The following is a 27,136-nucleotide window of genomic DNA, read 5'->3' as shown; positions in this document are numbered from 1 at the left end:
AGGTGCTCAAGAGGGGATTTGACATGTCATTTGAAGCTATGGTTTAGTAGTCATGAGGTCTTGGGTGACAGGTTGAACTTGATGATCTTTGAGGTCTTTTCCCTGCTTATTGATTCTATGATTCTATGACCCATATGTCATCCTGATCCATCCCACAGGGATGTCCACTGCCTATCTGGGGCCCAAATAAGGGACATCACCAGGAGACTCTCCATACTGATCCAGCCCTCTAAGTATTACCCATTGCTGGTAATCCAAGCTGGAATTGATGAGATTGATAAGAAGGGCATCAGGACAATCAAAAAGGAATTCAAGGCTCTTGGTCAAGTGATTAATGGTGTTCTGCTCAGTTCCCTCAGTGGCAGGGGTGTATACTGTGTGGATCAGGAGAACCTATACTGTCAACAATGGGCTCAAGGGATGGTGCCAGCAGCAGAGCTTTGGGCTCTTTGACCAAGTGGCATCTTTTACTGCACCTGACATGCTGGCCCTAGATGGGGTGAATTTATCTAGGAAGGGTAAGAGAATTCTAGCACTGGAGTTGGCAGAGCTCATTGGGAGGGCTTTAAACTAGGTCTGAAGGGGGTGGATGAGGAAATCAGTCTCTCTGGAGAGGAGAGGGAAGGACATAAACTAGAGTTAGATGAGAAATCAGCAGCCCAGCTGAAGTGCATGTACACCAACACACGCAGTATGGGTAACAAACAAGAGGAACTGGAAGTCTTCGTCCACCAGGAAAACTATGACGTAGTTGCCATTACAGAAACATGGTGGGACAATTCACATGATTGGAGTACTGCACTAGGGGGTCACAAGCTCTTTAGGAGAGACAGGTGAGGGAGAAGAGGAGGAGGGGTGGCTCTCTATATTAGGGAATCTCTTGATGCCTCAAAACTTGAGGTAGAGGATGAAAGGATTGAGTGCCTGTGGGTCAAAATCAGAGGGAGGCCTAACTAAAGTTACATCCCGATTGGAGTCTGTTATAGACCACCCAACCAGGATGAGGAGGCAGATGAAATATTTTATAATTAACTGAAGGCTGTCTCAAGATCATCAGATCTTGTCCTTGTGAGTGACTTTAACCTGCCAGACATCTGCTGGGAACTTAACTCAGCAGAGAGGAGGCAGTCCAGAAGGTTCTTAGAATGCATGAAGAACAGCTTCCTGAGGCAGCCGTTAAGTGAGCCTACCAGCGGTCAGGGTCTGCTTGACCTGCTGTTCTCAAATAGAGAAGGGCTGGTGGGAGATGTGATGGCAGGAGGCTGTCTAGGCTTCAGTGACCATGAGATAGTGGAGTTTTCAATATACAGGGAAATAAGGAGGAGCAGTAACAGAACATTCACTTTGGACTTCCAGAGGTCAAACTTCAGCTTGTTTAAGCAGCTTATTTGGAGAGTACGCTGGGCAGCAGCCCTCAAGAACAAAGGGGTCCAGGATGGTTGGACCTACTTCAAACAGGAGCTCTTGAAGGCACAGGAACTGGCTGTGCCCATGTGCTGAAAGATGAGTGGCCAGGGAAGGCGACTGGCCTGGATGGGCAAGCAGCTCTTGAAGGAATTGGAAAGGGGGGGAGGCAACTTGTGATATGTTTAAAGATGTTGTTAGATCGTGTAGGAGAAAAATTAGAGAGGTAAAAGCCCAGTTAGAACTCAAGCTGGCCACTCCTGTGAATGACAATAAAAAGCATTTTTATATATATATTAATGCTAAAAAGAGGGGCAAGAAGAACCTCCACTCTTTATTGGAACTGGAGTGGAACATTGTAACTAAAGATGAGGAAAAGCCTGAGGTTCTAAATACCTTCTTTGCTTCCATTTTCAACAATAAGGCAGGAGGACTTCAGGATAACTGGCCTTCTGAAATGGTAGATGAGGTCAGGGAGCAGTGTAGTCCCCCTGAAATCCAAGAGGAAGTAGTTTGGGACCTACTGAGCCACTTGGACACTCACAAGTCCATGGGACCGGATGGGGTCCATCCTAGGGTGCTGAGAGAGCTGGCAGATGAGCTGGCCAAGCTGCTCTCCATCATTTTCCACCAGTCCTGGCTCACCGGAGAGGTTCCAGATGACTGGAAGCTGGCCAATGTGGTGCCCATCCACAAGAAGGGTCAGATGGAGGAAACTGCAAACTCCAGCTCTGTCAGCCTGACCTCAGTGCCAGGGAAAATTATGGAGCAGATCATCTTGGGGTGCAATCACTGTGCACCTGAAGGATGGTCAAGGGCGCAGGTCCAGCCAGCATGGATTTAGGAGGGGCAGATCCTGCCTGACCAACCTGATCTCCTTCTAGGATCAGGTTACCCACCTGGTGGGATGTGGGGAAGGATGTGGATGTAGTCTACCTGGACTTCAAGCAAGGCCTTTGATACCATCTCCCACAGCAAACTCCTGGTCAAGCTGTCAGCTTGTGGCTTGGACAGCAACACTCTGTGCTGGGTTAGGAACTGGCTGGAGGGCTGAGCCCAGAGAGTGGCGGTGAATGGTGCCACACCCAGATGGCAGCCAGTGGTGTTTCCCCAGGTTTCAGTGCTGGGCCCCATCCTTAAGCTCAGCTGCCAGCTTGAGGAGAAAATTCACCTGGTCACACCTGGCACAGGTGTTATCTCCTTCCCCCTCCATTCCGAGTGCCAAGCTCCAGCACTCTCTGCAGCTAGTAGCAGGGACACCTGTGAGCTTGTGCACCAACTCTGGGTACCTACCGTTTTTCAGTGGCTTTGGTCGAGCTGTTACCATGGCAAGATCCCTTCAGGCAGGTGAAATTAAGTTTAGGGGTTTTATTGTTTGTTGTTAAAAATATATATTCCACCTAACTACTATATTTTGTCCGAGTTACAGAGAGGCTTCTGTACTCTGTCAGGTGATCCAACATGTGCAGTTGTGCAAGAATGCTCTCTAGCCAAAATGGCATTGCACGGCTCAACCCTGCCAGGTTTTAAATTTCCTGTGGCTGACGTCATGATCTTCAGCAGGCACAAGGGAAGATGACCCTGCCAGTCCTCGCTGACTGCAGAGGTCCTGCCACTCCAAAAAGCCCCAAAAAGAAGCTGAAATAGAAAGGTCTGAGATCAAGCACACTGGTGCTGGTGGCAGTCCCAGGTCAGCTCTCCAGCCAAAATGGCTATAGCATAAGTCAGGTTATTAAACTCACATTGTATGTTGGTCATTTAACAGCTGAGATCATTCCTGTGAAATAAAAATCTACCCACCAAGCACTGCTATACAGAAAGCCTAGGGAATTTTGACTTATGAAAAACAGAACAAAAAAAATTAAAAAGTAAGAAAATCCACAAGCCACTGACAATTAGGTACTTTGCTATCAATGTATTTCCCTGCAAAATCCCAGTAGTCCATGAGGTTTCCACTGACAATTTAATTCTACCTGTTGTTGAAATGCATTTACACTTGTTATTTAGTCAGACTCCTACAGTGCATTACTGATCAACCTCATTGGAAAAGCTGAAACTGTAAATCTTTGGGCTTTGCCATTGCAGATTTACAGTGTAAACTCACATATGCTTGCTGTTTCACTTCCCTTCCCCTTCAGCCATAACTGGACCATCACTTGCACATAGCTGCAGTAAAGTGGTTTAGATACTGAATTTAAAACATGGTCACTACATGATCCAGATTTCACAGAAGCGTGAAGGACTATTCAGCCAAAACCCTGACACATCCTATTGTGAGCAAACTCTCAACCAGATGCTTTGGTCACAACCAATTGGGAAGAGGGTCCAGAAATAAAAATAATTCTGTTTTATGGTCATAGTACCTTGCCTCTGGACTGCAAGGGAGTGAAATCTGCTCTAATCACAAAGTGATGCCCATTAGGAATCAGAAACAACAACAGCAACAACAACCAAGCAGATTCTAACACACTTGCAGATGAGTATAACCCTAGTAAAGTCATGCATGACCAGTTACAGCAACACACTGGATTTCTTGTTGCCTCTTTTCCTTGGAAACAGACCACTGGTGTCTTTTTCTATGCCAAGAGGAAAAATAATCTGCAAAAAGTTACCTTTACAGAGAGTTTTCCTCAGAGATTACTGCTTTTGCAACTAAGCTGAATGTCAAAAACACCTTACCAACAGAAAAGTGTCTTTATAATCTCCAGTTTTTGTTACCGTAAATGCTTCCTTAAATGAAATAGAAGTTGAAGGTGACATAGCTTTATTCTAGGAAGCATGGTCTTTCCAGCAGCTGGCAATATAGCCTGTAAACTTTATCTTTTGCCAAGTCCATAAAAGGAGACAGATAAACAACATATTAGGTAACAGCATCACTGTCCCAAACAACACCCTTGTATCTAAACTGGAGAGATATGAATTTGATGCATGAACCACTCTGTGGATAAGGGATTGGCTGGATAGCTGCAGTCAAGGACTTGTGGTCAACAGTTCTGTGTCCAAGGGGAGAGCAGTGACAAGTGGTATTTGTATTGACACTGTTTGACATCTTTGTCAGTGACTTGAACAGTAACACTGAGTGCACCTTCAGCAGATTTGTCAACGACACCAAGCTGTGTGGTGTGGTTGACATGCTGGAGTGAAGGGATGCCATCTGGAGCAACCTGGACAGGCTTGAGGGGTGGACCTGTGCAAACCTCATAGATTTCAACAAAGCCAAGTGCAAGGTCCTGCACCTGGGTGGGAACAATCCAAAGCACAAATATGTGTGGATTGTGAGCAGATCTGCAAAGAAGGACTTGGGGGTATTCGTTGACAGGAAGCTCAACATGATCCAGCAATATGCGCTTGCAACTGAGAAAGGCAATTTTATCTTTGGCTGCATCAAAAGAAGTATAACCAGCAGGTCAAGGGAGGTGAGCCTCCCTGCCTGCTCCACTCTCATGAGACCCCGCCTGGAGTATTGTGTTCAGATCTGGGGTCCCCAGCATAAGAAAGACATGGACTTCTTGGAGCAGGTCCAGAAGAGAGCCACAAAGATTATCAAAGGGCTGGAGCGTGTCTGCTATGAAGACATGCTGAGTGAGCTGGGATTATTCAACCTGGAGCAGAAGAGGCTCTGGGGAGATCTTGTAGCAGTCTCCCAGAACCTAAAGAGGGCCTAAAAGAAAGCTGGACTGAGATTTTTAACAAAGGCATGTAGTAATAGGACAAGAGATAACAGTTTTAAACTGAAAGATGTAGGCTTAGACTAGATACAAGGAAGAAGTTTTTCACGCTGAGGGTGGTGAGGCACTGGAACAGGTTGCTCAGATGTGCTGTGGATGCCCTGTACCTGAAAATATTCAAGACCAGGCTGGATGGGGCTTTGAGAAAGTTGGTGTAGAGGAAGGTATTCATGCCCATAGCAGGGAGGTTGAAACTAAATGATCTTTGAACATCTTTCCATTCCAAACCATTCTATGATTTATTAAACTTCAGCCCAACTGTACTTCTCTGCTACTAACACCTGTAATTCAGATGAAAGATCTGTTGTTACACATAACTGTTTTCATGAGGGTTGGTAATAGTACTTTAGTACTAAAGAACTAAAATCGGTTATCCACATTCAACCTAAATAAAATTAAAACCATGTAATTGTTGCTTTTAGGCTCATTATCCAAGAAGCAAAAAGGACATTATAACACACTCAAACACAACAGAAGTCAGTGAAGTCACATATTAAATAACATTTCATCACTTGTAATTTTTTGTTTGTTTGTTTGTAAGGAACAGTTATTTATAATCAAACAAAGAGATCTACAAAAGAATAAATTAAAATAAGTCAAATAAACATATAAAATTGCAGCTTTGTACTGGGGTTCTGATTTGTGGGGTACACAGCCATGAGGGAAACTGGACATGGGGCAAAAAATCCAGTTCTCTGCTTTCACACTACCTTTCCAAATTATAGAAGAGAGAAATATAGTGGATCCTCATCCCTGGCAATTCAAGAAGTGGTTCTACCAAGTAAAGACTGCTTTTATGATAGCAGAAAGTGCATCACTTTTTTTCTCATGTAAATAGTGGAATACCAAGGTGCAAGTCTTCAAGCTATAATTACGGAGTGCGAAGGAGATATGCTAAAATCCTTCTTTATTAGCGTACCACCCACTTTTCTCAAAGCTAGATGGCAACATTTGCAGACAGTTATTTAATGAAGTGAGCAAATAACACAAATACCAAAATATTAGAACTGAACTGGTAGAATTCACACAAGTATTGACTGTAGAAACAATGACCTGAATGAGAATACACAAATCACTTTAAAGGAATTATCTCACATGTGAGGAATTAGTGTTTTTTGTAAAACACTACAAACATTCACTAGTTATAAACAACACCACACAAAAAAATTATAACCCATTTGGGCACCATTTTAGCATCCTCTTGTGTCGCTATGAAACTAGTACACATTATAATAATTTGTAGCTCAAAGGAAAACTGCAAGCTCTTACCAAGTAATCATCAGGCTTGATACCAAAAAGTTCTCTGAAATAGCGGAAGGCAAGAGGTGCATACGTCTTAAATCTGAAGTCAGGGTAATGATGAGCAGGGGTGAGATTGCTCCCTTCACTAAAAGGAAAAACAAAAATGAACCAAACCAAACCAAATTACTACTGGACAAGTCTTAGCTATTTCCTTCCCGAAGCCAGTGTTACTGTAAAGCTTCCTTAATCAATCATCAGTCTTCTGATACAGGAGTCATAAATGCACTCATAACTTCCTTATCATCACTAACCAGTGTAATAGAAACTTCTGTGAGAGAATACTGCCAACAAATTCCTTTCTCCTGTCTTAAAGGAAATTACTATTTTCACTACTCATATCCTTATGCATGAAGATCAGATTTAAACTGATGCTACAGTTTCTGATGTCCCTACAAGATATTCCAGTCCTTGCTGACACTGGAAGGGTCACCTCCACCTCATATGAGCTCTGGCAAGAAGTTTGTAAATCAACACAGCGTAACTATTTCACACTAGCAGAGTAACTTGAATTGGTATGGAAAGGAATCAGATACTACTAAATGCAGCACAACACACAGGGCAGAACTGTGCAGCCAGAGCAGCGGGAAGGAAGCAGGAGTACATGTTTTTTCTGATGCCAGCAAATATTGACTGGCTGAGCCTCATTTATGAGGCACTATCCTCGTATTAGTCTCTTCTACAGTTAGCCTGCAATTACGGTATCTCTTTCTTGCTTGCTGGTACAGTCCAGAAGTGAGGTGGTACTCTGACTTTGGTGACCTGTGGTGGGTCACATGAACTAAGCACATCTAACTCAGTTGGAAATTAATGGAAGCTGTATTTACAAACTAAACTACACTCTACAATGGAATGAAATGAATATGTAAAAAATATACAGTATTTACAACATATTACAGGTATTTACAATTAGAAAATAACACGGATACCCTGCTGTATCCCTTCTGTCTTTCCCAGAGAGCAGGGAAGCTGCTCTGCTTCCCCCCCAAAACCTCCTCCCCCTCCTTTGTAACAAAAGAGGAGTTGAGATGAAGGAATGTTAGTATAGAGAAGCAGTGCTAGTGTTCTTATCTTTTCTCAAGGCCAGCCAGAAGTGGTAATTTATCTCCCCGAGCGAAGCAGAACAGCCAAGACCACAGGAGAAAATAAAAGGAATGGGAATGGAAGTGAAATGTGGAAGATGTTTATGGTACAACTGCTTCTATACCAGACATTCTGTCCAATGAATTTGTTTAGAATAATCTTTTGTTTTCCTTTTTACACCCAAGAGTGAATTATTTATATTTTTCTACTTTTCTGCTCAAAATCTGCAGCTAATTTTAAAGGCATAGCCCAAAAGTGCCACAGTAACCTCAGAGAGGTTTTCTTTTTGTCTGCTTGTTGCATTGCGCATTTTACCCCAACTCAGTCTAAACTACCACTAGCTTAAATGCCATGTTGGTTAGATAGGAACACAGGGTACAGACCCTTAGCAGAATTCTGGAAAATAATATTCAGTTATACGCAAGATACAGATTCAAAATAGAAGAGACACAAAGACTACTAGGGTGACCAAGCTGGATGACAGTCTTTCTTAAAGGAGAAAATAAATATATGTTTTTTAAAAATTAAAATGGAGACCTCTTTGAAGCTCTTCCTTGTTTCACATTTACCATGTCACTGTGTTTTTAGGCTGCAGCTGTTATGCATCTTGAGATCAATACTATGTGATTTAAGCTAATGGAAAAGGTTGGAAGCAAAATGTTGCCAGAAATTAAAAGTATGTTATACGGCCAGGTTGTGGAAGTATATTATACTATCTGTGGATTCATTTATGATGGAAGATAAAAGCAGGTTTTCAAGCATAACAGTAAAATTTTATGCTATGACTTCAACACAAAACAAGAACAGCTGTAAGACAGTCTGATCAGCCTCTGCATGGTTTGATAGAAGAGTACAAAATCCATGACTTGACACAGTGGTTGAGATCAGCTTTCCCAACACTTTTTAAGTTACTTGCCCTAACTAAATCATTCAGAATGCATCATGTACCTCTACACTTGTCAATAAGAATATGAAAAGTATAACAAACCAAACCAACCAACCAAAGAAAAAAAGCCTGCAAAAAATCGTCCTGCAAAAGCTAAATGAAGCATCGTTACAGTATTTTAAAGCTTTGGTCTTTTACACTTCACACTTGTCTGTAACAGGTTAAAATGAAATGATGGGTTAACCTATCTGTTTTCCCCAACACAGTGGTGAGGGAAAAGCAACACACACATATTAAACTGGCCACCTCTGTGAAAGACAATAAAAAGCATTTTTACAAATATATTAACACTAAAAAGAGAGGCAAGAAGAACCTCCACTCCTTATTGGACCTGGAAGGGAACTCTATAACTGAAGATGAGGAAAAGGCTGAGGTCCTGAACACCTTCTTTGCCTCAATTTTTAACAGCAAGGCAGGAGGAGCTAAGGACAAGTGGCCTCCTAAGCTGGGTGATGGGGTCGGGGAACAGTGTATTGCCCTGGAAATCCATGAGGAATTAGTTGGGGACCTGCTGAGCCACTTGGACACTCACAAGTCCATGGGACCAGATGGGATCCATCCTAGGGTGCTGAGTGAGCTGGCAGATGAGCTGGCCAAGCTGCTCTCCATCATTTTCCACCAGTCCTGGCTCACTGAAGAGGTCCCAGATGACTGGAAACTGGCCAGTGTGATGCCCATCCACAAGAAGGGTCGGATGGAGGAAACTGCAAACTCCAGGCCAGTCAGCCTGACCTCAGTGCCAGGGAAAGTTATGGAGCAGATTATCTTGGCGGCAATAACTGTGCACCTGAAGGATGGACGAGGGCTCAGGTCCAGCCAACATGGATTTAGGAGGGGCAGGTCCTGCCTCTCCAACCTGATCTCCTTCTGTGATCAGGTGACCCATCTGGTGGATGTGGGGAGGCCTGTGGATGTAGTCTACCTGGACTTCAGCAAGTCCTTTGACACTGCCCCCCACAGCAAACTGCTGGCTAAGCTGTCAGCTCATGGCTTGGACAGCAGCACTCTGGCTGGAGGGCCGAGCCCAGGGAGTGGTGGTGAATGGTGCCACATCCAGATGGCAGCCAGTCACCAGTGGTGTCCCTCAGGGATCAGTGCTGGGCCCCATCCTCTTTAATATCTTCATTGATGATCTGGATGAGGGGGTTGAGTCCATCATCGGTAAATTTGCAGATGACACCAAGCTGGGGGCAGGAGTTGATCCGTTAGAGGGTAGAAGGGCTCTGCAGAGGGACCTCAACCGACTGGACAGATGGGCAGAGTCCAATGGAACGGCATTCAACAAATCCAAGTGCCAGGTTCCTGCACTTTGGTCACAACAACCCCATGCAGAGCTACAGGCTGGGGTCGGAGTGGCTGGAGAGCTGCCATACAGAAAGAGACCTAGGGGTACTGATTGACAGCCACCTAAATATGAGCCAGCAGTATGCCCAGGTGGCCAAGAGGGCCAATGGCATCCTGGCCTGTATTAGGAATAGTGTGGCCAGCAGGAGCAGAAAAAAACCTCTGGGTGGAGACAAGAACGAGATAAGGTAAGAGCTTACTGATTACACCACCACCAGTGCACAATTACTTTAGCCTATTTGCAGAAAAGGCACAGCAGAAAGCAGCAGCAAACAGAGGCAAGCAAGCTAAAAACCCAAGCCAGGAGATACTCCCCCATCTCTCCCTTCTCACTGCCGTGCCAGTGGAAGACACCCAACATCTAAAAACCTGGAACCCAAACCCAAGAACCAGAACAGGAAACCTCTCATGTTACAATCTGAACTTCAAGCCCCTTAATAATTGCTCAGCCAGCACTATCATTTTGAAGCTGGCATGAGTCAGGATGGTTTTGAATAACAGCTATTACATTTTGAATAATAACCATAGCATTGTCATATGAACATCACCTTCCACTAATAGCAATTTGATGACAGAACTATAACCTAACCCACCCAGTTTCTTCTGCAGGCATATTGCCAAAACCCAATGGAACAGAACCAATGATCACTTTGTGGTATACTTCATTGCAACTCCAAAGTACTAAAATCAAATCTACATATATTTGTTCTGTTATATAGTTAAAAATAAAAAACAGGCTGGAGGTGGCAGTTTTTCTTTACAGTTAAGATTCACTAACACTTTTTCTTGTGTGGTCTTTCAGCTTCACAAAACACTGCCAGTCTTGTCGGACATTAAGTTTTATACAGCTGGATGCATCTCTTTGACCTTTTGTGTAATATGAGAATGCCACAGGGGGAGGTAGTATATAGGTGCATTGGAATCTGGGGGCAAATTCATAAATGCATTTGCTGTAAGATGCAGACAAGAACAGAATGGAGTGATCTCTGCTGCACCATCACGTCATTGTAAGGGAAGATTATTCACCTAAACTTTATTAAGAAGTCCTGTCTTTTGGTACATAAATACCTTTAAAAACCTGCTTCACACAGCCATAACTAAAAAAGTTTCTTTTGTGAAAGCATGGGGATAAGTAGATTACATGTTCTTACTACATCAGAACATGTACTGGTTTTGGGTTTTCAGCCATGTGTAATGAAGATAGGTTTGCTAAGATGATGAAATGGTGTAAGTGCATATGGAATAAAGTGACCAGTGGTGGGTCTGCAGGTAGACAGTAATGCATATGTGGAAACTGAGCACTTGATCCAAATATATTGAGACCTTATTTAGACATAAATATTATTCACTTTCTCCCGGGGTCTTTTAAGTCATGCGGGCACAGGAATGACATGACACCTATATGATGCATAAATTGTTCCACTTTATAAACTCTCAGCTCTACTTTTATAATGCATACTCACACTATTCTGCAATATGATGGGCTGTTATGTATCTTCACGAGCTGTCCATGTGCCCTTTTGATCAGTCTGGTTGGTTGTTGACATTTGTGCAAATTGGATCACAATCCCAGATTCACATCCCCTGTTGTGTTACAATGTCTTCTTATTGCTAACTTTCTCAAAAGTTGTTTATCAGGACAGCAGTTCTTGTTCTTATACAAGGCTATCATAATACATATTCTGAGCAAAGTTACCATGGTACACATTCTAAATTAGCTGCCTATGTTAACGGTTCAAGACAGCCCAGACCCCAACAATTTTAGACTTTATTAGCTTAAGAGAATATATTTCATGGTTTCTCTCCCCATTTTATTGATGCATTTTACAGATGCATTTTACTCTGGCTGAATTAAAGTATATGCACAAATCACTACATGCAACAATTTTTTAATCAGGCTAGGGAGTTTCATGGAAATTATTATGTCTTTTAAGTTGAATTAGGAAAATACTTGTGATCTGATGACAAATAAACCTTAACCTGTGAAATGGAGCTTTGGACATAATAGAAATGCATTGTATTTTTTAAAATGATGATGCAATTGTACAATTTTCCTCTCAGATAATTTAATGCACAGGTCAACTAGAAAAAAGAAAAACAAATAAACAAAAAACCCAACACCAAATCCACACCAAAAGTAAAATAAAAGCTTTTAATGCCAAATTTGAATCTGGCAATCATAGAATAGAATAGAATAGAATAGAATAGAATAGAATAGAATAGAATAGAATAGAATAGAATAGAATAGAATAGAATAGAATAGAATAGAATAGAATAGAATAGAATTAACCTGGTTGGAAAAGACCTTCAAGATCATCAAGTCCAACCTATTACCCAACATTATCTAGTCAACTACACCAAGTGCCACATACAGTCTCTTCTTAAACACCTCCAGCGATGGTGACTCCACCACCACCCTGGGCAGCCCATGCCAATCACAAATCACTCCTCCTGTGAAGAACTTCTTCCTAACTTCCAGCCTAAACCTCCCCTGGCACAGCTGGAGACTGTGTCCTCTTGTTCTGGTGCTGGTTACTTGGGAGAAGAGACCAATCTCCACCTGGCTGCAACCTCCCTTCAGGTTTGGAGTTGGACTCTGCCCATCTGTCCAGCCTGTCAAGGTCACGCTGGAGAGTTCTTCTACCCTCTAACAGATCAACTCCTGCTCCCAGCTTGGTGTCATCTGCAAATTTACTGATGATGGACTCAATCCCCTTGTCCAGATCATCAATAATGATATTGAACTGCATGGGTCCCAGCACTGATCCCTGGAGGACTCTACTAGTGACTGGCTGCCAGCTGGATGTGGCACCATTCACCACCACTCTCTGGGCTCAGCCCTCCAGCCAGTTCCTAACCCAGCACAGAGTGTTGCGGTCCAAGCCACGGGCTGACAGCTTAGACAGCAGTTTACTGTGGGGGACGGTGTCAAAGGCCTTGCTGAAGTCCAGGTAGACCACATCCACAGGCCTCCCCATGTCCATCTGCTGCTAGCTGACCTGGTGCTATAGAATGTTCCCCAAGATCAAAAACCCCAAAATTCTGTTGGTGGCACCAACCTCTGAGCCACTTGTTAATTACACCTGCTTTCCTGTTCCTATTTCTTCTTCAAGTAAGAGTATTGATGAAAAAATTACCTGTGCCCCTGACCCCTCAGCCAGTTTTCCCAGAGCCTTGAAGTCCTCTTTGATTGCCTTTGGACCTGTGGTTTCAACCTTGAGTACTGTGTCTAGTTCTGGGCCCCTCAGTTTAAGGACATCAAGACACTTGAACATGTCCAGAGAAAGACAACAAGGCTGGTGAGAGGCCTTGAGCACAAGCCCTATGAGGAGAGGCTGAGGGAGCTGGGGATTTTTAGCCTGGAGAAGAGGAGGCTCAGGGAAGACATCATTGCTCTCTACAACTACCTGAAAGGTGGCTGTAGCTAGGAAGGGGTGGGTCTCTTCTCTCTAGCAACAAGCACCAGAACAAGGGGACACAGTCTCAAGCTGCACCAGGGGAAGTTTAGGCTTGAGGTGAGGAGAACATTCTTCACAGAGAGTCATTTGTCATTGGAATGGGCTGCCAAGGGAGGTGGTGGAGTTTAGGCGGGTGTCAATCAGCACCCCCAGGTCCCTCTGTTTGGCAGCTCTCCAGCCACTCTGACCCCAGCCTATAGCTCTGCATGGGGTTGCCGTGGCCAAAGTGCAGCACCTGGCACTTGGACTTGTTAAGTGCCATCCCATTGGACTCTGCCCATCTGTCCAGTCGGTTGAAGTCCCTCTGCAGAGCCTTTCTGCCCTCTAACTGATCAACATCTGTTCCCAACTTGGTGTCATCTGCAAACTTGCTGATCCTCTCATCCATATCATCAATGAAGATGTTAAAGAGCATGGGGCCCAGCACTGATCCCTGGGGGACGCCACTGGTGACTGGCCACCAGCTGGATGTGGCACCATTCACCACCACTCTCTGGGCTTAGCCCTCCAGCCAGTTCCTAACCCAGCACAGAGTGCTGCTGTCCAAGCCACGAGCTGACAGCTTAGCCAACAGTTTACTGTGGGGGACAGTGTCAAAGGCCTTGCTGAAGTCCAGGTAGACCACATCCACAGGCCTCCCCACGTCCACCAGACGGGTCACCTGATCATAGAAGGAGATCAGGTTGGAGAGGCAGGACCTGCCCTTCCTAAATCCATGTTGGCTGGACCTGAGCCCTTGGCCATCCTTCAGGTGCGCAGTTATTGCTGCCAGGATAATCTGCTCCATCACTTTCCCTGGCACTGAGGTCAGGCTGACTGGCCTGGAGTTTGCAGTTTCCTCCATCCGACCCTTCTTGTGGATGGGGACCACACTGGCCAGTTTCCAGTCATCTGGGACCTCTCCAGTGAGCCAGGACTGGAGCAAAATGATGGAGAGCGGCTTGGCCAGCTCATCTGCCAGCTCTCTCAGCACCCTAGGATGGATCCCATCTGGTCCCATGGACTTGTGAGTGTCCAAGTGGCTCAGCAGGTCCCCAACTAATTCCTCATGGATTTCCAGGGCATCACACTGTTCCCCGACCCCATTGCCCAGCTCAGGAGGCCACTCATCCTGGACTCCTACCTTGCTGTTAAAAATTGAGGCAAAGAAGGTGTTCAGGACCTCAGCCTTTTCCTCGTCTTCGGTCACCATGTTTCCCTCCAGGTCCAGTAAGGAGTGGAGATTCTTCTTGCCCTTCTTTTTAGTGTTGATATATTTGTAAAAATGCTTTTTATTGTCTTTCACAGAGGTGGCCAGCTTCAGTTCCAACTGGGCCTTTGCCTCTCTAATTTTATTCCTACATAATCTAACCACTTCCTTGAACATACCTCGAGAAGCCTTCCCCTCCTTCCAAAGGTGATGACAATTTAAAGTTCAGGTGCTGCAATATAAATTAAAAAATGAACCAAATCTAATTATATTTTTAATGGATAACCCAGTGGCTTACAAAAATTTTGCTAAATTTTTGCTTTTCTTCACTATGGTCTCACCCTGACAGGGCTCACTCAGGAGATAGGTGTGCTATCTGAAGGGGCAGAGAAGGCTAGCTGCAGCCTCGCTAGCTAGCATTTATTGCGAAGCAATGTTAATAGGCTCTGGTGTGGCTGTTAAGAAAAGAAACAGTCACACTGTAGTAATGGGCCCATGCATAAACCCTTCTTGTATATATGGTAAGAAGAGAGAAGGGGAGAAACACCTCTGTTCTCTCATGTGAGAGCAACTTCTTTAATATCTTAAAATCAAAATAAAACATCTAAAATTTAATGCCCGAATACTGAAAACTAAGAATATCCAATCTGTGTTTCACTGTTCTTGGATACAGCTGATCTTCTACAATACATCAAAATGTGTGGAAAGTCTACAAACTCTATCAGATAAATACATACTGATGGTTTAGCTAGTACTTTGCTGTATTCATTTCCTATGTATCCTTTCAAGACAGCAATTGCTTCTTACACAATAGAAGTAGGTATTACACCTACCTGTACAAATAGGTGTGTGCTTAGTTTTCTGGTAGTGTGGGATAATGTCCAGTGGAGGTGCCATTATAGCAAGGGATCTGAGAGTACTTTACAAACAGTTTGTCTACATAACCACACTAGTATTCAGGCGATCACTGTTTTACCAAAAATCTGACAGTAGCAGAAGTAACTAAAACTACTAACTCATATTGAACATGGGTTTGATTTTCTTGGCACAGCACCCCTATTTTAAATACTAGTTGTTTTGCAAACAGGAATGGCTTCCCTCTAACAGTGTTATTACTCTACTCACAAACCATAAAAAGTGTGTCAAAACTTGTGTCATTCTGTGCATCTCTGCAATCAAAACACCAAAGGAGAGGAGCAGCACCTTATCATAGACCTCAGGCCACTTTCTTATCTGTCTTGTGAAACTCCTCAACTGGAAAGAGGATGGGACAAGTTACACACCAGCTAAGAGTTAGTGTGAACTTTTGAGTACTGTTCACACCGAATGTACAGAATATTCTGTAGTTCTTTAATTACAAAGACACTGCTTAACCCATCAGGTAATCTGTGATACAGGTTTGCCATAAAGATATTTCCAAGGCCACGTGTCAGTTTTCCTCATTTTTCCAAGTCAGACCTCAAAAACATACCAGGAAACAGTACACTTCAGTTTTAGACATAGGGTAAACCACAGATTGGTTAAAATGTGTCCAAGGTTTTATTTTTAATACTTTTTCACTACTTATTTGGACTGTCATCCAAATGTTATCATAATGAAGCTTTTGACATTAAATAGCAGAAAGCAATGAACAGTATTTCATTAACATCAGTAGAAAGCAATTTGTAATTGAAGTAGCTCATTGTACAGACACCTGCAACTGCAGGGTGTGTACATGCCAATAGCATCTAACAGACTTAGTAGTTAAATTAGAAATCATAGCAAATATTCTCAACATGCAATGTCTAGGCTCTGGAAAGAAAGTGCATTAGCAAGGGAAGAGCTTGCTGCAAAAAGGTCAAAGTCCCAGCTGTGTTTAGCAGCAGATCCATCTGAGAAAAACAGAGAAGGAGCCTGAAACATACTGCCTCACTCCAAATGCTCTTCATGTATGAAGATGTGGATGACTGACAAGTTAGGTGACAGAATGGAGAAAACCTTCTGCTTAGCTTGTCAAACACCACCGTGGAAAACATGCCAATTTAGAACATGTTTGCTGGAATAGCTTAGTGAGCCGATCACATTCTTATTTCACAGACAGCTTCATGGCCCAGCACCCAGCTTGAGCCACCACTGCCTGACAGAGCTAGGCTTATTAGCTCAGTAGTGAGACTTTGTAATCATGGCCACGTTACTGGAAGCAAGCTCCACACCTTAATCAAACATTGCTGTGAACAGATTGAATAAATGATTGATTTGAAGACAGAATGTGCTACCAAGAAAAGAGCTAGTCCCAACCAAGGAAGTTGGGGCACAGAGTATAACATAGGAAGGGGACAATATGTGCCACACAGCTGAGTCGTAGGACAGTGTAGAGAGTGCAGGCAGGATGAACAATTTTCCCTCGGAACCCTCCAGCCACTGCTACAACAGTACCTGCACCACTTCAGCAACTCCATTGTTTGAATGCCAGGAAATGTTCAGGGAGGAGGGCAAAGACTTTAGACACTATTTTCAGAATCAGCTGGGTCACTGCATTTGTTTTTCAATGCAAGGGGTACATTTGGACAGTGGTTCTCAGTGAACTCCTTTATAGCAGCGCTTGGTAATACCTTACTTAGTTCCCAAAGGCAACATGGTATACACTCTCGGTCAGCTTGAGGAGAAAGCAAAGAAGGCAATGCCACTCTGTGAAGCAGAAAGCAGCAAAGACCCTTCTTCATCCCCTTCACCACTGCAATGTACAAATAGAAGCAAACACCTTCGCAATTCAAATCCACCCACTGGACACAGATACTTTTATGTCAGTCAAAGTCACTTCCTGAAATAAGTACCTAAATGAATCTGGGTTAAACAATGAGCAATCTAACCCAGTTATAAAGTAACTCTGCACCAGGCATAATGCGCAATCAATAGAGTTACTACTGATTTGCATCAGTAGCTCCCACAACAAACAGAGCAGTTAGCTTTAGGTCTGAGCCGACGCTTATTTTTCACTTGGCATTTTTCTCCCTCCTCCATGAATCCTAAATATTGCTGGAAGTGTTTTGCTGTGGTTACCAAAGTTAGAGGTATAGGCAGTGTTGAGGTTTACTTCAAGGGCTGAGAGATACGCAGAGACTATTTAACTTTTCAACTAATAAAATTCATAAGCATGTGTTGACTACTTTCCCCTAAGAGTAAAAGGGCACAGATAACACTGTTTAGCTTGCTGGCATGTAGGCTGCCGTTTCATTGCGTTTCTACTACCTCTACTACCAGGTCTATTGTGTCACTGCCACCATAATGGTGCTTCTGTTGCTGTCAAAACAGCAGCTGTGCCTACAACTCTGCAAAACAGCTGTATGCTCACCTTGCTGCCAGATAAAAATGAGGGAAGGATGAAGGCAAAGCATAAGAAGAAGGTAGAACAGGACAGCTGGAAAGAGCCAGGTTGTTGTGAACTGGTCACAATGAAGACGAAGTTCAGCTAATAGCCTGCTTGGTGTTGCAGCTGAATTAAGCATGGCCAAAGTGAGTGGCAAATGGCTGCTCTTTCTTTGGTGTCTGCCTCAAGCAATGCATTTGCTGCACTGTCAGGTTGTCCTCCAGCTGTGGACATCTGGCAGAAAGCTTATTTAACTTCAGCTTGGTCGAAAATGATTCCAGTTAGAGGTCAACCCACTGTATGTGCTGGTGAAACTAATTTCAACTAATTGCTTTCAATGTACCAGTCCAAAGGGGAGGAGGGAAAGCCAGTAAAGTAATGACTTCATACATAGGTACTGTCCTAGGAAATGAGTGAAGTGCACCCAAAGTGCAACTTGAAAGCACAGCCCTCTCTGGAAAGAACATGCAACCTTTTCTTTTTAGCTCTGAGTAGGGTAAAACAAGCAGATAGGACTCAGAAGTAATCCATTGAAAGATTCAATATCCTCAGCATCCTCAACTGGCAAGAAAGAAGCTTGTATGTACAATCCTAAATTATTAGTTTATACAATCTAATATTTTACACTGAAACCATTTTGGATAAATGAGTGCACACATTATATTGAGACACAGGAAACACATTTCTGTGCATTAACATATGAAAACAAGTGTCCTGGTGTGAAGAGATTGTTATGGGTAGTCAATTATTTCACAGAGAAGGTTATCAGCATGTGATATTTATTGGGAAGCTCTCTATTTCAGTCAAGATGACTCACTACACTATTGTATATACTTGTTAATTAATAAAAAAAAAGCTATACTGCTCTGGCCACTTTCATTTGTCTAATTTTCCCCCTATGATTTATCTATTTATAGGAAACTGTCTAGAAAGATGATATGAAAGCTTTTATATTTGTGTAAACAGGCTATTCTATTCCTTCTACCTTTAGGCTTGTTTTTTTTAATGAAAAGGGACGTCTTCCAGCTTTCTCATGAAATGAAACAAAAATATCAGGGAAATCTCATTTATGAGATACATACATGTAAGTTTCACAGGAGAGAAGATACATGCATTCTGTGGCTGTTTAGGCTGGGTGCCTCTTAAAAAAGAAGCCACAGAGTTGAGACCTCCAGTGTCTAGAGTGCCCAGCCCAGTGGGTGGACATAGGAAATAGTATATTTCTACCCATAAATCCTACACCCTTATAAATCTGGCTACAAAGTTATTGTCTCTCTTTCTTCCCTTTCTGCTCCCATGGGAGAGAGTGGCTCTCTTATCTGATAACCCTGGGGGAGCATCTCAGGACTCTTTGGCCTGAGTGTTTTCCTGAACAATCTTGGCCTGTTCAGGCCTAATGCCAAGGTAAAAAGGGGAGAAGGGAGAACTTCAGGCCTGGCCAGCCTGAAACCAGCTTAGCAACATGGGGCAAGAAAGAGCCCTGGGGTTTTTGGTGATCCCTTCATGGGGAGAAGGGAAGTGTTGGTTTGTGTGTTAAGTTTAGACTGGGGATTTCTTTGAACTTGATATGTTTTGCTACGCTTAACACTATCCTTTGTAGTTTTTGTAGCATATGAATTGCTTTTCCGTTTAAACTTTCCATTACTATCCAATCCATTTATGTCAGCGTTATTCTTTTGGCCCTTTTGGAGCAATAGAGCAATCTGTCCCGCTCTAAACTAGGACAGCTATCCTATGGAACACAAACCAATTAAACCAATTAAACCAAAACCAAAAAAGGCCTACTTAATAAAACAGTTTTAGCATGTGTGTTTCATTTAATTTCCATGAACACAAGGTTGGTATCACAATGAGACAAACTACAGAAGCCTGCATCACTATCACAGTCACACATTTCACAAATGCAATGGCTCGATCCCTCTCCCTCCATTCTTCAGAACAAGAAAAGCTTTGTCACGTGATATGCAAATTTCTCAGCTGTAATTTGATATTTTTTTCAAAACAAACAATACTGTGTGATTACAGTGTATGAAAACACATGTGCATTGTTAACTTCTCTATATTTACCCAATCTACCAGAAGACAAGTACAAAATTGTGCACAAACCGGATAGTTATCTCCAGAACAGGAAATATGAATACCTTCACTTACAAGGGACTAAAGAGTACAGGAAAAAGTATATCACAGTTCAGAGGAAAATAGGATTCAAATCAAGTAATTTCACTCAAGGAGAGATCCATTTTAAAGTGTTTGTAATTTTTTTGTTTTAACTTTGGTTTAGTAACAACAATATCTTTTAAGGATTGTAAATGATTAGAAGTTTATGAAGTTGCATTCAAATTGCACATGAACAAAACTTAAAAGTCTCGTAGAATTTTCCCAAATTCAGGGAAGACTGCATACATAACATAACTTTGTGGAAATGATGGACACTACTAGTACTTAGCACTTCTAAGAAGCCGATAACATTGATCAGAGCAAGTAATCCTGGTTTTGAAATATATTTTTCCTAAACTTGCTTTGTTCATTCCTAGCATTTGTAACTTGGAAGAGCTACACTTCACTGCACTTCAGCTTCTGAACCCCTCACAGTGATTATGGCCTTGCTTTCTCTCACCAGCATGACCTTGTAATTACAAACTATACCTTCAGCATGGCAGTGCTACAAACTGAGGTGGTCAAGTGCAAAGCAGTAAGGGCACACAATTGGTAGTAAGAGCTGAGTCTTGCCATAGGCTAAAGTCCTGGCTAGAATTCTACACCGTAGTGTAAATTCTTATGTTACTGTTAACATTGAAAGAAATTAATTTTCAGTTTTTTTTAATTTTCTCAGTTTTTAGAAAATCAACTGAAAGTAAATGAACATCAGCGTCGCACAGAATAGTTAACTGTACACTGATCCATAAATCATTTCCAATTGTAATTCACAGCTCCATTAACTGAAAGTGCCCTACTTTCCTTCTCTACAAATGACAAGTTTCAAAACCTCAGCTGAAGCATGTTCTTCCCAGTTTTCTCCCTAGCTTCACTTTCAATGACAGCATGAAGACATAGTATCTAGTTAGAGTTTAATTATGAAATTCCATTGGAAACAAATTGAATAGGCTTGTCCTTACCTTGGTAGGAAGACGCTTTCCACTACATAGAAGTCTTGCATAAGAACATCTCTGTCCGGTTTTGATGTAAGGTTTCCTACTGTGTATCCAATTCCCAACTGGATAGCGCCTTTAATAGCTGAGGATGCAGTCTGTGTAGAAAATAAAAATTCAGCATGAGTGTGGTAAAAATAGATTTCTGGTTTTCATGACTAACATTTTATACCAAACTTTTAATCATTTTATCAATAATGCCATAATAATGCCAATAATGCCTCAACATCCTAGACCTCAGAGAGATGACTTCTTCTCAATTAAAAGTCTTTAAAGAAACACTATATTGTAGCAAAAGACAGAAAAAGTACTAATTGTCCAAATTTTGACATTGAGTTCTAACTCAGCTCAGAATCATAGAATAGAATAGAATAGAACAGAACAGAACAGAATAGAAAAAAACAGGTTGGAAGAGACCTTCAAGATCATTGTGTCCAACCTATATGCAACCAAGCACCCTATGATCCCCTCCTGAACACCTCTCCTATGAGGACAGACTGAAGGAATTGGGTCTGTTGAGTCTGGAGAAGAGAAGGCTCAGAGGTGACCTAATTGTGGCCTTCCAGTATCTGAAGGGGGCCTACAAGAAGGCTGGGGAGGGACTTCTCAGGATGTCAGGTACGGGGAATGGAATGAAGCTGGAGGTGGGGAGATTCAAGCTGGATGTGAGGAGGAAGTTCTTCCCCATGAGAGTGGTGGAGCCCTGGAATGGGTTGTCCAGGGAGGTGGTTGGGGCACCGTCCCTGGAGGTGTTTAAGCCCAGGCTGGATGAGGCTCTGGCCAGCCTGATCTAGTGTGGAGTGTTCCTGCCCATGGCAGGGGGGTTGGAACTAGATGATCCTTGTGGTCCCTTCCAACCCTGACTGATGTGGGAACACCAGCGACGAGCGGTGTGAGCAATCTGGCAGTGCAGGCCTAGAGCCTGACATGGTGGTAGGCCATGCGCAGCACAAGGGCAGAGCCAGCTAGCAGTATGCCAAAACAGTGCTGTGCCTGCAGCACTGTAACTAAAACAAGACGCTGGTAGCTAGAAACATATTAAGTTATCTTGGGACAACAGGACATGCACCTGCATCAACAAACCTTACGTGTCATCCATAGTTGGACCAATAATCTACAATAGTGTGATGTGGGGTCACTCATAAGGGACCAATGAGTCCATGCCAACAAGGCACACCAAGGTTATATAAATTGTAGCAGTTTCCTTGCTACGCACTTCTTCTTTTCCTGCCTGTCCTATCTCCTCTCCTTCCATGCTTTACTGTGCCATGCTTTCACCATAGGCCTGAGCCATAGGCCTGCAATACTGGAACAACAAAGGATCAATACCCGATCATATTGGTCAGCCGTATTGATTCCAAGAACCTCCATCGTCGCCAAATCTGGCAAAAGACTGATACTATGATACTATGATACCTCCAATGATGGTGACTCCACCACCTCCTTGGGCAGCCCATTCCAATGGGCAATCTCTCTCTCTGTGTAGAACTTCTTCCTAACCTCCAGCCTAAACCTCCCCTGGTGCAGCTTGAGACTGTGTCCTCTTGTTCTGGTGCTGGTTGCCTGGGAGAAGAGACCAACCAATAAGGTCACCCCTGAGTCTCCTCTTCTCCAGGCTAAGCAACCCCAGCTCCCTCAGTCTCTCCTCATAGGGCTTGTGTTCCAAACCCCTCACCAACTTTGTTGCCCTTCTCTGGACACGTTCCAGAAAGTCAACATCTTTCTTAAACTGAGGGGCCCAGAACTGGACACAGGACTCAAGGTGCAGCAGTCATAAAACACCAGGTTGTACAGGATTTCAAGGATCATTTCTAGTCCAGCCCTTCAGGGCAAACATGGCCCAACACCATACCCAGATGAATCTTAAAGGCATATAATGTTGAAGAATCCACCACTTCCATGAGGAGATTATTTCAATGGCTGATTGTTCTCATTGTGAAAAAATTTTCTCTGTGTCCAATTGGAATCTTCCCAGAAGTAACTTGTACCTATTATCTCTTATCTTTTCCATGTGACTCCTTGTAAAAAAGGTATCTCCATGTTCTTTGTGTCTGCAGTTAAAATGCTGGAACCTTGTGATAAGGTCTCCCCTAAAGTCCTCTTTTCTCAAGGCTGAACTTACCCAGTTCTCTCAGGCTTCCCTCTCCTGTAATTATCTTGGGGCCTGTCTTCTTTTTTTTTTTTTTTTTTTTTTTTTGGTGTGGTAGGTAGGGACCAAAATTGAAGTTTGTATCCCAGGTGTGGCCTGACAAGCACTGAGCAGAGTAGGATAATTACTTCTTTATCTCTGCTGGGGATGCCTTTGTTGATACTCTGTTGGCTTTCTTTGTTGCAACAGCCCACTGTTCATTCATATTGACGCTTGTTTTTCATGCACTCACATGGAAAGCCACAGAGCTGTTCTCCAGCCAGGTAGATCTCAGTCTGTGCTGCACTCCTGGATTATATTTTGTATTATGTGCATGACCTTAGGCTTGTCCTTGTTGAGCTTCATAAGGTCCTTGTTAACCCACTCTGACAGCCTTTCCAAGTCTTCCTGCAAGATGGTTCTTCTCTCTGAAGTGTGCACTTTCTCACTCAGTTTGGTATTATCGCAAGCTTTATCAAGGCATACTTGATCCCGTCATCTAGATCATTTATTAAGATATTAAACTGGGGCCAATATTGATGCCTGGAGAATAGCACTTGTGACAAGTTGCCAGTTTGAAAAGGAGCTATTTATCATCATCCTCTGAGTGCAACCTGTCAGTCCTTTCCCCACCTACCACACAGACCACTTGTCTAGACAGTTCCTCTGACGAGACTGAAAAAAAAAAGTGTCAAAAGCCTTGGAGAAATCCAGGCAGAGAATGTCCACTGCTCAAGCCACATCAACTGAGCAGAGTACTTTGTTGATTTGCCCTTGGTTGGGCACCATTTGCCCATGATGGCTTTTCCCAAGCATGTCCTTTCTTTGACCTGTGATAGCCCCCAGGGAGATTTATTCCATAACATGCACAGGGACTGAAGTAGATCAATGGGCAATGACTTTATCCTTCTTCCAGTCTTCTGGGATGTCCCCCAATCTCCATGAGTTCTCAAAGACTATGGAGAGCAGCCTCATGATGTCAGCCAGCTCTCTTAACACCCTCACAGACTCTGTCACCCTCACAGACAGGTGAGGATGAGCTCACCTGTCTGAGCTCATCAGTTTGTAAGGGTTAAGCAACCTTATTAGTTCACTTACCAACTCTTCCTTCACTGATGATGGATCTCAGGTTGCATGAACCTGGATTTTTGCTCAGCAGGCCTGAGGCCCAAGAGTGCTGGTGAAGATAGATATGCGGAAAACGTTGAGAATCTCTGCCTTTCAGTATTGTTGATGACTAATTTCCCTCTCCTGCTTAACAAAATGCAAATATTTTCCTTCTGTTTCTGCTTGTTTACATATCTGAAGTACCCCTGCATGCCCTGACAATGCCTCTGTAGTTCTCAGTGGGTATTAGTTCTCTTTTCCATCTCTAGTATGCTTCTCTTTTGGTTTTGAGCAGATTCAGAAACTCACAGTTGAGCCAAGGAAGTCTCTTTCTCCAAATATTTCCCCTACCTTTAAAGGAGATGACTTGTTTCTCTGCTTCCAGGAGACCATTCTTAAAAAGCTCTCAGCACTCACTAGCTCCTTTATTCTCCAGGGAAGCTTCCCACAGAAGCCCTCTCAACCAAACTCTGAGTGAGCTGAAGTTTGCTTTTCTGCAATATAATGCCTTCGTCTTAGTACTAACCTTCCACATGCTCAGCAGTGTGCCAGGCTCCACAATATTGTGATCACTGTGGCCAAGTTTATCAGTCACTGGGATATTACAAAGCAGGTTTTCTTGGTTTGTGAGCAGTAAGTCCAGCAGTGCCTCTTTTGTACCTGGCATATCCAAGATTTCTATGAGGAACCAATCCTCTACACATTGCAGGAGCTTGATAGATGGCATGTGAGCCAAGGTATTGTTCTTCCAACAAATACCTGCATAATTGAAATCACCTGCAAGAATAGTTTCTGTTGCACTAAAGCATCCTTAAGTGACCCAAATATTGCTTCATGAGCCTTATCATCTTGGTTTGGAGGTCAATAGCACACGCTTACTGCAAGATTCCAGTTGGAGGTGACCCCTCTGATTTTGACCCAGAGATACTTGATAGGGCCTCCACAATCATTGCAGCTGACTTCTGTACCTATTCAAGGCTTTCCTTAAGCATATGATGTGACCATCCACTGTAATCCTCTTAAGACATTTTCAGTCTTCCTGGACATTAATACTGCTTCAGGAGTTTGACACAGCACATATTATCTTCTGGAAAAAAACAGCCACAAATTCCAGGCAACGGTAACGCATGGCAAGGCTAATGGCTTCAATACAGATTCTGGATATAAGTGTGTTTATAAATTTCTGATAATGGTCAATGTAAGAGGTGGATTAATTGTGGGGAGAAATCAAAGTGAGAAGAAATAAAGATCTCTGTTTAATAATCTATGCACATAGGGCCAAACAACTTAATTCCACAAATCAGGCTTGCAGGGCAGAGCAGAGTTCAGAAGGACAGTATCAAATTGTGATGGATACATAAATTGCTTTATGTGAATAAATCGAAACCATCTCTGAAACTTTCTCACACGGGGTAGGCAAACCTGCTGGATGGATTGGAAAAGAAAAAGGTGAAACTGAGTCAAAATAAAAAAAATAGTTGAGCAAAGTTCTTAAGAAAAGATGGAAGGAGTTAGAAAAAAAAAAAAGGAAAACCAACAAACATTGGGAAGTGAAAAAAGGCTGTATAAAAGGAAGAATCTTCCCTTGGCATCCTGTACTTTCATGAATTTGAAGATATCACTTTGTGCCTACTCTCGGGTTTTATCTCTCATCCAATGAACAAGTAAGAGACTACATCAGTAGAAACAAAGAACATCAGAGGTTTTGTGGTCAGAACTGCTTCATCACTTGAACAAAAACATTTCAGGAGTGGAAATTACATAAGAAAGGATTCAAGTACACAAAACTACTCTTGCTACAGTTCTCTGAACAGCATGTGCTAGAATGACTGCTTATTTTTAGAAAGAAACAGGGATGTGTAGCTCCTAAAAAATTAAGACTGCACACCAAGCAGAACTTGTGCTTACATAACAGTTTAGAACAGGCAGATTGGTGGGAAGAAACAACACCACCATTCTTAGGCTGCTATTTCAAACTATTAAAAAGATTTGGCTTTGGTCATAAGAAGATTCACATTTTTGTTTTAGTGAAAGGCCTCTATTCATGAATGATTAATGTCCATCAAAAGCAGTAATTATGTAATTTTGATGAAGCCAATATACAAAAAAACAGATTTTCTGCTTCATAGCTGGATGATTACTTCCACATCAAGGGTATATGTCTGAAAAAGTAGAAGACAGCACAGTATTGTATTTTATTACTGAGAAAGGATTAGTCATTCCAAAAATCCCAAGCAAAATAACAAAAAAAAGGCAAAACAAAAACAACAACAACAACAACAAAATCCCACTAATGGCCACAAGGCAGGTAACCTAGAAATGTAATTTCAATAGGACACTAGGTCATATTGCAAGCTCATGAACAATTTCTGTAGGATTTCTGAAAATTCAAAGGAGAGTCTCTGAAGGGCAGAATGTAAGTCTGTCTGCTAGTATGATGCAGACCTACAAGGTTAATTTCTTGTTAATTTCCATTCCTATTCAAGAGTGCCTTTAGTAATTACCCATAATTTTTGTAGGACTCATAGCAACAGGTTTAACAGAAAAACAATATTATGAAATAACTCAGGACACTTTAACAACTGTTTCAAAACAAATCCACAGCAGTACAGCATGCTAAAGGCAATTGCCAGCCTGAAATAAACTGTGAACCACTGTTAAAGTTAAGTCAAAGAAAGACTGGCTAGTCAATATCCCCCTAGCAAATAACAAGGTTGTGTTTTCACAAGCTTTAAAATGACAAAACAACACAAAACAAACCTTGGAATTTGTCTCAATACAAACAGTTGTCTTGGTCTAACTTTTTTATTATTAGTTTGTGATTAAGAATGAAATCTGAGGAAGAGATTAAAAAAATCTGTTTCTTAAGCCCTAGAAGAAATTTTCTTGATCAATCCACTTTCTTGCTACTAAAGTTTTTTGCAATCTGCAAATGCACATTAAATAATTGAACTC

The 27,136-nt window shown here is 42.5% G+C and overlaps 1 protein-coding gene across 3 annotated transcripts in view; it reads right to left on the bottom strand.

The window, feature by feature from the left end:
* Window positions 1–27,136, bottom strand: part of PIP5K1B (phosphatidylinositol-4-phosphate 5-kinase type 1 beta) — a 91,605-nt gene that overhangs the window by 53,183 nt on the left and 11,286 nt on the right. For all 3 annotated transcript variants that reach the window (XM_054178466.1, XM_054178467.1, XM_054178468.1), the window contains 2 exons: window positions 20,914–21,044; window positions 6,402–6,519 (listed from right to left, as the gene is read on the bottom strand). In XM_054178466.1, coding sequence (XP_054034441.1) covers window positions 6,402–6,519; window positions 20,914–21,044 — 249 coding nt within the window. The remainder of the gene's footprint in view (window positions 1–6,401; window positions 6,520–20,913; window positions 21,045–27,136) is intronic.

Source organism: Dryobates pubescens, chromosome Z (assembly GCF_014839835.1).
Source record: "Dryobates pubescens isolate bDryPub1 chromosome Z, bDryPub1.pri, whole genome shotgun sequence".
NCBI classification, from domain to species: Eukaryota; Metazoa; Chordata; class Aves; order Piciformes; family Picidae; genus Dryobates; species Dryobates pubescens.
Note: the sequence above shows the minus strand (reverse complement) of the source record. Positions and strands in the feature narration are given on the sequence as shown.